Source organism: Typha latifolia, chromosome 3, assembly GCF_019914945.1.
Source record: "Typha latifolia isolate L0001 chromosome 3, TyphaL0001v2, whole genome shotgun sequence".
NCBI lineage: Eukaryota > Viridiplantae > Streptophyta > Magnoliopsida > Poales > Typhaceae > Typha > Typha latifolia.
The window spans coordinates 1059480-1075058 of NC_133088.1; the positions used below are offsets into that span (position 1 = coordinate 1059480).

The following is a 15579-nucleotide window of genomic DNA, read 5'->3' on the forward strand; positions in this document are numbered from 1 at the left end:
GGTAGAAGTCTTAATGGATGTTAACATTCGGGTCGGATGGTGTTCGCTTCTAGTCTAATATTTCAACATATAGTAGTAGTCAGGGGAGAGAGAGAGAGAGAGAGAGAGAGAGAGAGAGAGAGATGGAATAATTGCAAAGCCACAAGCCCAGAACTCATCTTATAGTTTCAATTTTATTCTTCTTGAACTAATTGCGAGTTACATTCATACAGTATAAAAAAATAATTTATAAAAAAATAAATAAATAGAGAGGCAAAATATTAATGCATGCATGCATGCAGCTGGCTAAGCTAGAAGCCAGAAATCTTTGTGCCTCTTGGTAGTGATCAAATAACCTCCAGATCTTTTACTCTTCCTCCTCACAGCTAGAGTCATACAAGAAGCATTCTGGATGCAGTATTCCACCACTCCACCTCCTCTGATCCTATTCCCTGCCCACATCATTAGTAGCCTCCATGTCACTGACTGCTTCTTCTGCCCTAAAACAAGAAGAGAGACACCTTGTTTCCTCGCCTCGTCGATGATGGCCGGTCCTCGCTCTGTCCCTTCTCTCAAGCAGAGCTCTACTTTCACCTGTTAGGAGATCATTACGGACTCAGGTTTTTTTGCAATTGTTCATGAAAGTCCAGGATTAATATACAAGAAGATAGCCCATGTAGGCTATTGCTGCATAATTGAAACTTTGCAATCAAAAGAAAGGAAGAAAAGAAGGTGGCTTGATAGATGCACATTGGAGGGGCCAAATAATTAGGTAAAAGTAGCTTTATTAGGGCAGTCACATTTTGGAGTATATTGCATAGTCCTTGCAATTAGATTATCGACTGAAATTAGCCTGATATTAAAACAAGATTCCTAACTGGACCCTTCTCTATAATGGCCTCGGCCTTTTCCACTAAGCTTCAAGTGCTATACTTTCTTTTTTGATGGAGATGGCAACAGGACCAATTAAAGAGACTGCCAGGCTGCCTGTGTCTATTTCTACTATCTTTTGAAAAGGATATGATGCTTCCAGCATTCAGCATATTTAATTATATCAAATTATTGCTCATTTTGTTCTACTTAGCATTATAAACTATTCATACACTTTGACCATAGAAATTTGTCTTGTTACCTATTATTTTGATTTTTGACCTTCAACTAACCTCACTGAAATATAATTCAGATAGGAATGATACTTTACCTCTGGTCTCCTTGATTCACAAATACTTTTCATAGCATAGAGACATTCAAATCCTTTAGGATTCACTGCAACAACTGTAATGGAAAAGGAGAATAAAAACACTAGAATTCAACTCGTATTATCTTAAGAAAATATGAAGAACTCACCATGCTTTGCCGGCTTCACAACATTGAGAAGAACAACTGTGTCATTGCTCTGCACTGCATGAGACAGTGCCCACTGCAGAGCTCCCTTAGCTTCGGGCCTCGATTCCGCAACAATCATTATCTTCCTTCCGACCGCCGCCACTTGCTTCGTTGCATTGCTTGAAGCCTTACCCACGTTGCTGAATGACTTAGTATCAACCATGGCAGGCCTGGACTTTGAATCAATTCGCTGAGACCGAGCCCGAACCCGAGTCGCGACACGGCTGCGACAGAAGCCTGTTAGCCTTGTACTAGTTCTGCCCATGTTGATTGATCCTAGATGAGGCCTCGCTTTCAGTAAACCAAGTTTGAGGAGTAAGACGAACAGAGGAGGACTTTGGTCGAACAGTTGGTGGGCAGAGCTTCTTACGACTCATTTCTTCTCCGTCTCTCTCTCTTTCTCTCTATATAGCGACGAGAGAAACGTGGGTCCCATCATGAACGTGCAAGGCATGAAGCCATGGAGGTGTTACTTTGAGATTGGTGCCAGATTGCTAAACAAACCAGATCTTGGAAAAATTAGCACGCCTATCTTTTCTCCAATTCTTCTTAATTGCCTGCAACCACCTTCATCTCTAGCCTGTGATTCTGTGATCTTGATTGGCTTTGTCGTATGAATCATCTTCCAATAAATAAATTAGGGAATGGAAAGCAATAAGTGGCGAAGAAGTCAACTAGGAACAAGATGGAGTTATGGATTTGGGATTCTTGAATTACTTTTTTTTATGATCCATGTCTCACTGTCTGTCTCCCTTCTGTCTTCAACTCCCCATCACTACATGCTGCATTCTTGTTGGAATATAGCTTGAATCCATTTCATTTCTTTTTCATTATTCAAAGCATCCAATATCAAACTTAATAACCAACAAAAACAATATTCAAATTATCATCGCTTTACTTGACATATTAAAACACCGAGTTGAAATGCTAATCTTATCATCGTTTAATTTAGTATTCTTTTTGTTTAAAATTGGTTCATTTAAGTATTAAATTTAAAGGAAAGCCAATGGGAGGACTCAAATCAAATCATTCACGGACAAAGGGAAAAAAAAGAATAATATATCACGTAGAGTGGATAACTTTAGTCTTGCAGATAATGTGTAATGCTGGTGAGTGGAATCATATCATTTTGAGATGTCCATGGGCTGAGACATTGTTTTGTATTCTATTATTAACTCTTTTTTTTTTTTTTTTTTTTTTTTTGGAATACCTTTGATCTTTTTTTTCTTATCTTCACTGTGTAAGATATGGCATTCATTTGCATATATTTTTAGAATGCATCGTTTGTTTCATGAATAAGATAATTCATAAATGAATACGATTTAAATGAGAGTCGTGTTTTTTTTTAAAAAAAATTAGTTGCAATACTAAAATAGATGATAATTTATATTATTCCAACTTTTAAGTTAGAATAAAGAAAAAGAATAACTCATGGATGAGAGTTCTTGTTCTTCAACCAAACCGGCTGAAGAGAGAACCTAATACCAATAACTTGATTTTAGTCAACTTTTAGAGCAAATTTATTTGTTCAAAAGAATCTAATTGTGGTGCTTCAAAGTTTTCGAGTAGATAAGAGATATATTTTAATTCTTATGCCATGAGTAAGGCTTAATAGAATAACTTTGAGACTGGGGGCAAAGCTAACTTGCATCCCAAAACAAAAGGTGCATTGTTTTTGTATGCTGATGCTGATGACAAGGAGATTAACTGCACCTACTAAGATTTAATTAAACTTCTTATGTAATGTCTTCTTTAGCTTATATAGCAGTATTGGTTTTATCTAGTCATCATTAGATAAGATATTAAAACAAAAGTCACAGGTGAAAGATAGAGCTTGGAGTGTTCTAATCCTATCGTTAGGTAGACTGTAGTTAAATTTGGCTCTTGGATTAGTCCAAAACAATAACCTCTTACAAAGAATACAACATTACAAACAAAAACATTCACATCAATGAGTGAGACTATTACTTTTCCCAAGTGGGTCAGGTAACCACTTGCTTATAATGTACTACATAACAAAATGAGATAATACAAATTAGTCAACAACTACTTTTAACATTTACAAATTTAAGAAGGTATATTGATGTTTATGATTAAGAAATAAAATATTGATGGAGTTACTTTTTTTTAAAGAATTTTTTTATATATAAAATTGCTGAGTGATTACAAAAGTCTTCTAGAGCATCGGAGACCAAAGTACGCATAAATTCTATCGCGTATCTCCCATTTCAAGTACACTCAAAGTCTAGGCTTATATTATAATTTGCAAGCTAATTAATAGCATGATTGGCTTCCGATAAATTTGACTAATTTTATAATTTTAATAATTACACGTTAGGAATTTGATATTTTCTATAATAGAGTTAATTGGCCTTCATTATTCAAGATATTGATGGAGTTATTAAAAATCATGACTTCATTCCTTGAGTCCTTGTTTTTATATTTTAATTTTAATATTTTAATTATGAGCTTAGTCAAACTCATATGAACAAATATTAAATTTCTAAGTAAATTACAGTTTAGCCCTTCTAGAGAGTGGTTGCACAGAGTTACTATAGCTAGTTAATATAGTTTGATTTGGAGAATGGTAAGAGTAGTTTGATAACGATAGCATTTTATTTATTTATGGCAGAAAGTATCAATACCAGTGAACTATATATGAATTATAAAAATTGCACACCTAATTTTGTATTAAAAAATATAATATTTATAATTTAAATTGTATCATAAAATATTAAATACTTATTATAAGTAATAGATTCCAAGTTACTAATTTCCAAATATCATATATATTTATCAAAGATTCTAATCCAAAATGATTAATGATTACTATTAGAGACCCCACCAGTTTGCCACCTTAACTTTTTCGTGAACTGAATTATAATTAATATATTGAGAATATCTTTTGCGTATTTTATTCATCAATCTTAATTGATTCGAATTTACTAAATTTACAGCTAATAAAGAAAGTGGCGCGGCTGCCGAAATCAACTCGGAAATAAATTCCACCCAAAATTTTAATTTATTTAAACGGAATCCAATCTTAGCGTTGTTTGATCACAGTTTCACGCTCATCCGGTCGTCCAATGTATACTTAAAGGTGTACGTAGAAAAGAAGAGGGGGGGTAATTATATCAACTGGCTCCTTTAACTCTTCTACATTACTATCTTCGAAAAAGAGTCCTTCCACGCTTGAAACTCTCTTTGTTATTTCAGTTGTCGTCGGTGAGAAATCGAAGGGTGGAAGGAATCCAAGAGGATTGATATGAAGAGGGTTTTGGGTTTTTATTGACGGCAGTTGTTACAATCTATTGGTATTGGGTTTTACCGACAGCAGTTGTTACAATCTATTGGTATGTTTCTTTCCCTTGGATTTGGATTTCCTTGTCTTCGGCTGCTTCTCTTCCTCTGCTAGTCGTTTGGATCCCGTAACTCGAAGAAATATGAAGTGGGTTTTCGATTTTGGAGTTATTAGAGCTGTTTTAGACTCGGTTTGATGATTTCGTGGTTTTCTGTTTGGGTTTTGTTTAAAAAGTTATTTTCTTTTCTTTAGATATATCTTCTCTTGTAGGAAGAGAAATAGTCAAATATTTCGATGATTTTAATGAAGAGACATTTTTTAGGGTTGCTGATGGATTTCCGGCGACTTAAGTTATGTTCTTCGAATAAATCAAAGTTCTTTTTTTTAAAAAAATTCTACTTCTTTCGAAGATTGCTTCAGAAGTGTTTTGGATGTTTGAAAAGAAATTATTTGGCGTCTCTTATGGTTAACCTAGATTTATGTACTTTTTTCTTCTTAAATTCGATTGACTTGCGACGAAATTCAAGTATTTTCTTCAACAACAGTTATCCATGGAGGAAGAAATCCCCTAGTCCTACTAGAACAAGAATAGATTCCCTAATCCTGGCTTACTAGAGATTTTTGTTTTTGATAGCTGAATTCGTCTCGCATACCGAATTGTTGAGAAGGAGGGAAAGAAGGGAGAACATTTCTCACCGTGACAGCAGGTGCTTTAGTTCCATATTTCAAAGATTTCTCCAGAAGGGCTTAGACTGAAACAAGAAAGGGAACTTGGTTTATGGGTTCTCTGTTATGCTGTTTGCGTGGTGATGATTTAGAAGATCATCATGGATGCTGTTTCCATGTCAGATGGGTATCCCGACCAATCGTGGATGCGGTATGCTCAATAAACGAACTGATTCTGAATTTTACTCATTGTAATGCTTGCTACATTGCTCTTTTAGATAACATTCTCATCCTTTTTAACAACAATAATGTAGAGCATTATATTCTGACTGGGTTTACGTGGGTGAATGTTTCTATTTGACCTGATCGCTATTTTTTTCTACTGTGTGTTTCTACAGTATCTTCTATTATTTCAAAGAGGGAACACTCGAATTGCTCCTTCATCGCTGCAGGGAACAGATTCCTTAGCTTCTGGTTCTCTCATAGAAGATAATTCCACAATGGATACATTTCGCTGTCCACCAAGGCCTCTACCTTTTGATGATCCTAGATTCTCTCATGTACATCATCATTGTGATGATGTAGTACCAAGACCAGACAAATCCTCACCTCATTTCCAAGCAGTCTCTGTCCTCAGAAACAAAAACGATGCTTTTATAGAACCAACTGGCATGACAAAAAAGTCTAATGGATCTTCACTGAAGCATGAATCAGTTGTTGAGGGAAGCAGAGAATCAGACACCTCTTCCTCTGAAGAGGAGGATGCTTGTCCAATATGCCTTGAAGGTGCGTTAAAGAAGTCCACCTTTGCACTCTCTAATTCTAGTTGTTATTTCAGTAATGTACAACTAACTTAGGTTGCAAGATGTAGTGGATCATGCATTGACATATATGTCTATTATACATATGCTAAGAGAGAGATATGATTCATTTAAGTAATAAAATGAGAAATTACATAGTACATTGCTCATTATCAGGAATTTCCTTGTCTGTAAAATGCAACATCAATATTTCCTAGTCTTGGCAGTTTTCCTTCTGTGATGTAGAGTCTCTTTTATTGTGATACACCAATCTTCTATAGGTCTATGGTGATAGGCAAAGACCATATATTTGCTTCACTTACATCTATCTATGGCCAATAACCTGGCCCAAGTGAGTTTGACTACCTTATTCACTCTGTATGGACAGAGAAGCTGGATTGGTTATTTCATACTCTCCTAGAACGATATGGAGTTAATTTTTGCACATTGTTTGACATTGAGTTTTTTTTTGGTCTAATTTCATTTGCAGAGTACTTGCCTGAGAACCCAAGGATAATACTGCAATGCAATCATCACTTTCATCTCGGTTGTATATATGAGTGGATGGAAAGAAGTGAAGCTTGTCCTATCTGTGGCAAGGTATTAACAAAGATTCTTACGGTTTTGAACTCTTCAGTCATGCCAGTCTTATGTTTGTCGTTCTTGTTCTTAGAAAATGTTCACTTCTGATTCCAGTTCCTCTTTCAGTAGTAAAACAATGCAAACATACTCGGTTGTAGAATGCCATTGCACTTGTCGATGTGCATTCTCTGCGGCTACATTCATTAGGTTTATCTTTGTGAACCCCCTATTCCTTTCACTCTTCTGATATGCTATCCTTCCCTTGCTTTTACAGGTGATGCTGTTCAATGAGGAGACACAGTAATTCTACTGCCTCAGTAGTCTTCTATGGTGCTTGGGGGGTTAACATTAAGACAATATGTGAATATGCCTGCTGAAATATAGCCCGTAGGTTAATACTCAAACTGACAGTTAATCCAGATTCATTTTTACATTTTCTTTTTCTTTATTTTCCTTGTGGTTTGGAAGTTGCCTTTGTTGATGGATACATTGATGTGCCAGTTGAAATGGTTGGCCTCTTAATGAAGACAAACTATTTTCTTTATCTCATCGTTTTGCAATTTGGAGTGGTCCTTATCCTTTCCAGCGATTGATATCCTTTGCCACTGGCGTATTGAGAGAGTGGAGAAATTTTACTACAATATGTATCTCAGTGGTGATGTTCGTGTGATATTTTTAAGCAATGATGCGAATAGATGCATACATTGGAAGATATTTCATTGGTGAAAGGATCCATGTCTGTCATGCATTGCAATATGAGAAGAAAGTTGAAAAAGTTTTGCCACACCTGAGCATATTCAAATATATATATATGACCATGGGCATTATATGTATCTCTCTCTGATGATCTCAGAGGAATATTCATCAACATAATTTTGTAGGAATCTGTCTTTATTTAAGTAAGTACATTATTAGACATAAGATAGTTGCCTTCAGAGGGTCTTCATAAGCCTACAGAGGGTCTTCAGAGGTTCCATCATTTCAAGCTTTCTGAAACGCTTTTACAAAAACCTCTGGAGGTTGGCCACCACTTAGCTCGAATTTGCCATTTATCTGGCAGAGTTAACGAGTGAAAAAGGAGTTCAAAACAAAAAATTAATGCAAAGTAGAAAACATTGAAATAACTAGTGTGGATGTCATACCACAAAGTGTGGCACGCCACTGATGCCCGAAGAGTACTTCTCAAGTTCTTCATTGACCTTTGTTGAACTCAAAATATAAGGTTATTTTATCATGTACAGGAAAAAGGAACTCTACAAGTTCGTTGTGAAAGCATACCTCCTGGATCCCTTTGTTTGGGTCTTCAAGAAGCTCAGCCGCTCCTTCTATGCCAACCTTCTTAGCAGCATCCAAAAGAACTTGCCTGCATGCCATTTGGTTAACAGATCTCTATAACATTACCAATAATATTTTAAACAGGTCAGCAATACTTAACATGATATCTAGTAAGTACAACCGATACAGAGTTAATAGTGTTGCAATTTGGGAAAAATAAATCAAAAATACATCTGCTTATCATAGCCCCACTTTATCAAGTGGATAGTATTTTCATTATTCTTTAAAAGTTTAGGCTTGCTGGATATCCACCAAACACCAAACACCTCAATATAGGTCAATTAAGCTATCCAATGATAATTAGCATGTCAGCCATGTTTGATTGGGTCAGCAATAACATATTACTTTTCACAACAATGGTTTAGTGAGAATTAAATGTGGAAGAGTGATGAAGGATGTTGCCTTTTCTGTTGATGTAATCTCACACATTACAACTTATGTTAAGGAAAGTGGACTATCCATGCAGACAAGAAGATGCTCACTGTGTAATCCAGAAACTACTGAATAAACTGTCCCCATGCATGGCTTGCTTCAGTGATTTGTATTTATTTCAAATATATACTCACCGGTCGCCAATATATTTTCCCTGGCAAAAATAATTGAGAGATAATTCTCCTACAAGAGCATTCTGCTTATCATATCCTTGATGTGCAGCAAATGATATGAGCCTGTGACTGTCCAGTGTATTTCCCCTGCATGAAGGGTGAAAGTCTGCTATATAAACAATAGCTCAAATCATACATGCTAACCTTCATGGTCTATGCTATAAACTTACGTAAGCCCAGAAGTGTCATATTCAAGTCCAAGGCCTCGAAATACCTACAATATTCAAAATCATGGAATTACATTCATTGATAGGAAAATTTGTTATTGGAGCATGAACAAATTATCTTCTCAAGCCATATAAAGAGAACCTCTGCCATCCGGGCTGTAATACGGTTGTAGCCAGATCCAAACTTTTGCTTATAATAATCGGACTTCTTAATACCTTCTTTAGGTGCAGATGGATTTAAGAAGAAAGGATGCCATCTTACCTACACGCAGTTGATGAAAAAAAAGATTAAAGTCAAAGGAACTAGCTGTTCTAGAAAGTCAGCGGCACATTGTGCTACCAAACTGCCAAGGAACGAAGAGGACCTCAAAATCAAATTTATCCTTTGTTTGGTCCATAGCTTTTTCAAGGTTCTTCTTGCCCACAAAGCACCATGGGCATACAGTATCCGAACTCACATCGATTTGAATAAACTTCTTCGCACTGCTTGAATTGGCCATGAATCTTAGATACCTGCATGTTCGTGAAAAATACAGATGAGTACAGCTTCCTTAAATCTTTCTATCCTCTTGGTAATAAGGCAATATCTTCCAAAGAAACTTATAACATGAACATCTTTCAAATCTTTTAACTTTAGCATGAAATTGCAACTTGTGGATTGCAAGTCACCAAACATATACAAAAATATATATTATTGAAGCCTTACAAATGTGCAGTTCATAATTCATTATGTGTGCAACAAATCACATAATAGTGGGAAAAATAGTTCTTCTCCAAACAAATACACAACTTCAAAATTTGAAGGCATCTATAGCAGCAATCAAATCATAACCAATTTCTACAGAATTTTTGAAACATAGGGGAAAAAAAGAAAACATATGCAACGAGTTCAGTCAATCCGCCCAATGTTAATATCTTCAAAGAATGCCCCAAATTTGGGAATTTTTACTTGCGAAATAGAAACAAGCTTAAAAACACGACTTCCCAATTCCTTTGGAAGAGAAGGGCATCAAATTAATTATAAATTCCAACTAATTTCTATAAAAGAAAACGCAAAAATTTAATGAAATATCCAAATCCGTGAGAGAGAGAGAGAGAGAGAGAGAGAGAGAGAGAGAGAGAGAGAGAGAGAGAGAGAGAGAGAGAGAGAGTTGCACTCACACCCTCCGGTGGGTGGGAAATGTTTGCAATCGAAGAGACCTTGCTCGCATAGAAAGACTTCGCGCGGAGTTGGAAGATATATTGGAGGGAGGGGGTAGTTGGCTTAGGCTACTATAGGGGGGAAAGGTAGGACCCTTAAAGGCATCCAATTAGAAGAGGCCGTGAAGACGATTGGTGCAAAATATGGTCCAACATGACTTTTTAACTAATCCGGCGCTTATTATAGAAGAGAACCGCGCGTGACAGTAGTCACCGCTTCTGGAATCTTCAAGAGAGAGGATCTCGTGTCCCTCCTCTCCTCTCCTCTCCTCTCCTCTCCTCCTCTTTGGTCATACAAAGCCGAGCCTGAGGGGAGAAGACGACCTCGTCTTCCCTTCTCTGGCTCGGTTGGATGCCCTAATTCCTCGCGGAGCTCCGTTCTTCTCGGATTCAGTTCGTCTCCTGCTGATCTCAGATCGCTTCCGCCATTGCTCGATCCAGTTTCTTCTATTCGGTGCGAATCGCGAGCGAAGCTTGTCGTTGCCAATCTCAAACTCTAATCCCATCATTCCATTCTTGGATTTTGGATTATTTTTGTTGTTTCTTGATCTCGTTGTGGATCGATTCCTCACGTTGAGGAAGCTGCTGGTCTTCTGAAAAGTAGAAACCCTAGATTCCTATCTTTGGGGCGAATTTAGACTATAATCCTTTTCTTTTCTTGCCGATCACCGCAGCGGATTATATTTCCGTTTCTTATTGATATGGTTTCCTCTCGGTATTGTCTCTGATACAGCACAGTTCTAAGCAACCTGCACTTTGCAACTTATGTTTTAACAAGACATCACTGGTTTTATATATAACTTATGTGCACTGTTAGAATTATTTGGATTCAATGCTGTGAGATAAGACTGATGAAATGGGCTTCTTAATATGTTTCATGCTTGAAATTGTGTGCTGTTTATAACTTACTAATTTAGTAATATGATTTGGGTTGATACTTTTGCTAAGTGTGAAATTGATTGCTTTAATTTTCTTTTTCAGCAATATAGGTAATTGTCTTAGAGGAAAATGGATATTCATGAGGTATTATGTGATACGCGAGCTATGAACCCGCCCACGAAAAGTGCAATATATGTATGGGGTTATAATCATAGTGGGCAGACGGCTAGGAAGGGTAAAGAATGCCATCTGAGAATTCCAAAGTCTCTTCCACCCAAGCTTTTTAAGTGCTCTCGAGGGGAGAACATGCGGTGGCTTGATATTGCTTGTGGCCGTGAACACACTGCGGCAGTAGCCTCTGACGGGTCATTGTTCACATGGGGTTCGTCTTATTACTGCATTGTTATAGATTTGTTTTCAACTATGATGCTTTACATCTTATAAGTACAATATCTATTGGCAAGGGAAAGAGAGATTGGAATGATGATAACTGATAAGGTTTGAAAGGAAAGGTAGTAATGAAGGGCTTTTGATGATACTCCCACTTTGTTGCCATCTGAATAAATCTCTTCTATGTTAAAAGTACACATTCTACTGGGTGTTTGCTTTTACCTGAAGGGTGTGAGGCAATGGTCTTGATGATTTATTATGAGAGGAGACATAAAAGACAAGATGAACATATAATATGCTTAGCTCATTTTATTTTCATTTTCTTGTTTCCAATTTCATTATAGGTTTTAGCTCATTGAATAATCTGTTTTTGGGATGATGAGATGAAATCTTCTTCTGCAGTTTTTTTTTTATGATTGATACTCGATAGTTACTTCTTGAGTCGCTACTCTTTTGTAATCAAATGATCTAGCTGATAATAGCCAACTGATTGTGTTTGTCTTAACATGAACACATCAAACACACAAAGAACAGGTTCGAATGACTTTGGTCAGTTAGGAGATGGAACTGAGGAGAGTACAAAGCAACCCAAAAAGGTTACACTTTTGCAAACTGAGTTCGTGAAATCTGTATCCTGTGGAGCACATTGTACAGCTGCTATTGCAGAACCTCGAGAAAATGACGGTGCTCTATCTAAAAGTAGACTCTGGGTTTGGGGACAGAATCAGGTCTTGATTATTACCTTACTTGACATTACTCTGATCAAATCTGAAGTTGTTGGTGTCATTGTTTTTGTAACTTTGAGATTTAGCCAGTCTTTTTTTTTTTCTCACAGGGATCAAACAATCCACGCCTTTTCTGGGGAGCCTTCACCCCAAGCACGGTAAATTACTCCATTTAATCATCTTTCTTGTATCCTGTTAAGTAGACATTAGTCATCTGTTGGTATGTCTGACCAGCTCATTATATCACATTCTAGATTCTCCACATTCAATAAATGTTTTATTACATTTATAAAACTTTCTAATCATTCTAACTGAATTTTTTTAAATTCATCATACTGCATCTTTTCTTTTTGGTCAATATTTTTTTATCTCATACAGCATTTGTCATCTCCAGCTCACTATTTCAGCTTGGTGAGATATAGTTCGTTATTTCTCTGCTTATACTTTTTGTTTATACTTTATACCGATGCATTATTGATGCAGAGATGTCTTAATTTCAGAAAGGTTCTATTTTTTTTTTTAAATATGACATGACATACAACTCATGCAGATATACTATCGTAGAAATCAGGATATGTTTCATTTTTCTAGAGCTTATTTGATACTTATAATCTATTTGTCTGTTTTAGTTCTTTAGGTAGTTTGGGAGTTATACTGATCATATTTCCTTTGGAGGACAGATCATTTGTCAGGTTTCTTGTGGGGCAGTTCATGTTGTGGCTCTGTCTGAGGATGGCCTTTTACAAGCATGGGGTAATTTCAGAATACTCATAAGCTTTGAGTTTTTGTTGATGGTAGAATTAGAGAGTGCACAGCATGTTTAGATCCTACAAAATGATATTTTCTATCATAAGTTTCTTATCAGGATTGTTAATGCTGGAGCATACTGTTGTTTTGAAAGATATGCCTTGTAGAAAAAGAGTTAAAGACCATGTCCATGAATATTCTTACATCTGCATGATAAAACTTCCAACAAAGTGCATCTGTCTTGCAGTTTTTCAGTCTTTTGCTTTCTTATTGTTTCTAAAGCTGAATTATGGAGACAAGACCACTATGTATCCTACTCATAGATTAAATTCGGTTATTAACTAGATCTGCATTACTGTTCTGAAAAATCAGGCTACAATGAGTATGGTCAGCTTGGCAGAGGCTTTACTTGTGAAGGACTACAAGGAGCTCGCATATTGAATGCTTATGCAAAGTTCCTTGATGAAGCCCCTGAAGTTGTGAAGATTGTAAAAGTGTCATGCGGGGAGTACCACTCAGCAGCAATATCTGAAGATGGAGAGGTGTAAGTCATCTGGAAGGATGCTGATTTTGGTTGCCTCTGCTATCATCATAAGTTTATGTGGTTTTCTCGCATGACACAAGTAGAAAGAACTCAAGAAGCGGCTGAAGTGGAAATGGAGTTAGTTAGAATAAGATAGGATTATATAGGAAATTAGACATTTGACTAGCCAATTTAATATCTGCATTTACAATTTCTCACTTCCAAGGAGCTGCTTCCTTAAATTTTTGAGCTACCATGATTGGTAAGTAGTTCTAGAAGTGATTAGATCTGACCCTGTGCGCTTTCATGATTCATCTTACACCATTGATGCCATCCAATTCATTTGCTCGGTAAGTTGTTACCTTGGTATCACACAGATCAGTGCATAATTTGTGACCTATATGGCACTTGGTCACTGTTGCTGACCTTCGGCCTTTGGTAATTAACTGCTGAATACCTAGTGACATGTGACTGTTTTTAGGGTTTTAAGATCAACTAGTTGTGGGGCTATTTTCAATATATAATTAACCTTTGTCAGTTGGAGCTTCTAAGATAGTCTTTTAGACTAAAATTAGCAGTATGCAACTATGAATCTCATCTTGTTGCTTGTCGCTGCTTAAGAATGCAACATGATTGCCATGACATACTTCATGCATACAACAAATATGACATAATATTTGCATTGTATTACAGTCTTGCACTGACTATTGTTAAAATGGACATATGAGTATTTCTCAAGGTTCTTACTATTTTTTGTGCAATTTCTAAGCTATTGAAATGCTAATAGCATCAGTGATCAACTTTTGCTTCCTAGAGTTGATCTTTTCACATATATGGTAAGTTTATTTTAAGTATCATGAAATAGCATCTGGATTTTGTGGTTATCTGAATACCATGTAAAATTTTAAAATTGAGAGGCATGCCTCTATTTTTAAATATTTGAAACCTTATAATGAATTTGATAAAGGAAAATTCCACCAATATGTTTAAATTGATCTTTTGCTTCTAACTTTGACTTGATTTCCAATTTTTCTAGGTATACTTGGGGGCTGGGAAGTATGGGACAGCTTGGGCATTGCTCGCTTCAGTACGGAGAGAAGGAACTACTGCCGAGACGAGTGGTTGCCCTTGACGGAATAGTTGTTAAGGATGTTGCTTGTGGTGGTGTTCATACATGCGCTTTAACGCCTGAAGGGGCACTTTATGCATGGGGTGGTGGCCAAGCAGGACAGTTAGGTCTGGGTCCCCAAAATGGTTTCTTTTCTTGTATGCCCAATGGGTCTGACTTTTTACTTCGTAATATCCCGGTATTGGTTGTACTGACTGGTGTGCAACTTGTTACTTGTGGCCATTCTCACACACTTATATCTATGAGAGATGGGAGGATATATGGATGGGGTTACAATAGTTATGGCCAGGCAGCTAATGAGAAATCTACATATGCCTGGTTCCCTTCACCTGTTGATTGGTAAGATCTTTGTAGCCTCATCCCCTTTTGTTTTTTTCTCTCTCTTTGCTCTTTTTGTTTCTTAAATTGTTACTTCTTTCACTGCTAGGTGTGTTGGGGAGGTTCGAAGACTGGCAGCTGGCGGTGGTCATTCAGCTGTTTTAACAGATGCCTGCTCGTTGAAAGAATTATGTGAGTTCAGGCTTGCAGAGATTGTGAACCTGTCCAATTCTTTTATGATTGAGGATGTTGCATCCCGAACTGGTGCAGATGCCTTGGCACGACTATGTGGAAGACTAAGGTATGATTTACCTGTAAGTTTTTGAAGGTGAAAAGGATGCAATATTCGTGTAGCTATTAGGATTGCAGAACTGAGAAGATAGTCTGTAACTGGTGGTCATTTCCTTCACAACGTATTGAACATATTGTAGTCACTAATTGTTTTGTTTCAGTCTTCCTAAATTTGATTGATCTTGCAATACTAGCACCGTGTGTATGTGTATTTATCGGTTATTCTTTTTTGTAGGGAACATTTGCTTGATCAGGGGGATTGTGACTGAAGAAAAAGAAACCATGAGAAAAAGGCGAGGCTAAAGGCAGCTACCATGACAACTTTATGTAACTACACAAATTGTCATACAAATTGTTGTACTGTCAGTGTAATCTGGTGTCAATGTCCGTCAGTATTGAACCATCGGGACTTTCAAAGAGATTGAACTGCAATAAATTCATCTATGGATAGGAAAAGAAAAAATATAAGTTTTCTTTGTTGTTATTATTATTATTGAAACATCTTAGAGTAATCCAGATACACTGCAATCCGTGGAGGCATCGTGATGTCTAGAAG

General features: G+C 36.7%; 4 protein-coding genes across 4 annotated transcripts; 2 read left to right on the forward strand and 2 right to left on the reverse strand.

Annotated features, from left to right (window-relative positions):
- Positions 1 to 144: 144 nt before the first annotated feature.
- Positions 145 to 1967, reverse strand: LOC140784624 (uncharacterized). The gene is made up of 3 exons (XM_073132119.1): positions 1327 to 1967; positions 1181 to 1254; positions 145 to 573 (listed from the first exon to the last, which is right to left on the reverse strand). Exons 1-3 carry the CDS (start codon positions 1628 to 1630, stop codon positions 286 to 288), a joined length of 666 nt encoding a protein of 221 aa, XP_072988220.1. The 5' UTR covers positions 1631 to 1967; the 3' UTR covers positions 145 to 285.
- A 2522-nt stretch (positions 1968 to 4489) lies between these two features.
- Positions 4490 to 7258, forward strand: LOC140784676 (E3 ubiquitin-protein ligase At3g02290-like). The gene is made up of 5 exons (XM_073132200.1): positions 4490 to 4718; positions 5301 to 5543; positions 5731 to 6118; positions 6623 to 6732; positions 6989 to 7258. The coding sequence occupies exons 2-5, from the start codon at positions 5445 to 5447 to the stop codon at positions 7016 to 7018; spliced, it is 627 nt and encodes a 208-aa protein (XP_072988301.1). The 5' UTR covers positions 4490 to 4718; positions 5301 to 5444; the 3' UTR covers positions 7019 to 7258.
- Positions 7259 to 7481: 223 nt separating this feature from the next.
- On the reverse strand, positions 7482 to 10249 carry LOC140784675 (uncharacterized). Its single transcript, XM_073132199.1, has 8 exons — positions 9983 to 10249; positions 9187 to 9334; positions 8964 to 9083; positions 8825 to 8868; positions 8616 to 8741; positions 7993 to 8077; positions 7857 to 7913; positions 7482 to 7767 (listed from the first exon to the last, which is right to left on the reverse strand). The coding sequence occupies exons 1-8, from the start codon at positions 10030 to 10032 to the stop codon at positions 7696 to 7698; spliced, it is 702 nt and encodes a 233-aa protein (XP_072988300.1). The 5' UTR covers positions 10033 to 10249; the 3' UTR covers positions 7482 to 7695.
- An 83-nt stretch (positions 10250 to 10332) lies between these two features.
- LOC140784673 (ultraviolet-B receptor UVR8) lies at positions 10333 to 15486 on the forward strand. Its single transcript, XM_073132197.1, has 9 exons — positions 10333 to 10475; positions 11003 to 11282; positions 11825 to 12018; positions 12126 to 12173; positions 12696 to 12768; positions 13135 to 13306; positions 14322 to 14753; positions 14842 to 15033; positions 15259 to 15486. Exons 2-9 carry the CDS (start codon positions 11030 to 11032, stop codon positions 15290 to 15292), a joined length of 1398 nt encoding a protein of 465 aa, XP_072988298.1. The 5' UTR covers positions 10333 to 10475; positions 11003 to 11029; the 3' UTR covers positions 15293 to 15486.
- The last annotated feature ends 93 nt before the right edge of the window (positions 15487 to 15579 follow it).

Coding starts and splice junctions, on each gene's coding strand:
- LOC140784624 (XM_073132119.1), bottom strand. CDS start 1,630: ATGGGCAGAACTAGTACAAGGCTAACAGGCTTCTGTCGCAGCCGTGTC. Junction 1,255..1,326: donor TGTGAAGCCGGCAAAGCATG/GTGAGTTCTTCA, acceptor TTTCCATTACAG/TTGTTGCAGTGAATCCTAAA. Junction 574..1,180: donor GTGAATCAAGGAGACCAGAG/GTAAAGTATCAT, acceptor ATCTCCTAACAG/GTGAAAGTAGAGCTCTGCTT.
- LOC140784676 (XM_073132200.1), top strand. CDS start 5,445: ATGGGTTCTCTGTTATGCTGTTTGCGTGGTGATGATTTAGAAGATCAT. Junction 5,544..5,730: donor CCCGACCAATCGTGGATGCG/GTATGCTCAATA, acceptor GTGTTTCTACAG/TATCTTCTATTATTTCAAAG. Junction 6,119..6,622: donor TTGTCCAATATGCCTTGAAG/GTGCGTTAAAGA, acceptor TTTCATTTGCAG/AGTACTTGCCTGAGAACCCA.
- LOC140784673 (XM_073132197.1), top strand. CDS start 11,030: ATGGATATTCATGAGGTATTATGTGATACGCGAGCTATGAACCCGCCC. Junction 11,283..11,824: donor CGGGTCATTGTTCACATGGG/GTTCGTCTTATT, acceptor CACAAAGAACAG/GTTCGAATGACTTTGGTCAG. Junction 12,769..13,134: donor TGGCCTTTTACAAGCATGGG/GTAATTTCAGAA, acceptor CTGAAAAATCAG/GCTACAATGAGTATGGTCAG.
- LOC140784675 (XM_073132199.1), bottom strand. CDS start 10,032: ATGCGAGCAAGGTCTCTTCGATTGCAAACATTTCCCACCCACCGGAGG. Junction 8,869..8,963: donor TTACAGCCCGGATGGCAGAG/GTTCTCTTTATA, acceptor TGAATATTGTAG/GTATTTCGAGGCCTTGGACT. Junction 8,078..8,615: donor GGAAAATATATTGGCGACCG/GTGAGTATATAT, acceptor AATGGCATGCAG/GCAAGTTCTTTTGGATGCTG.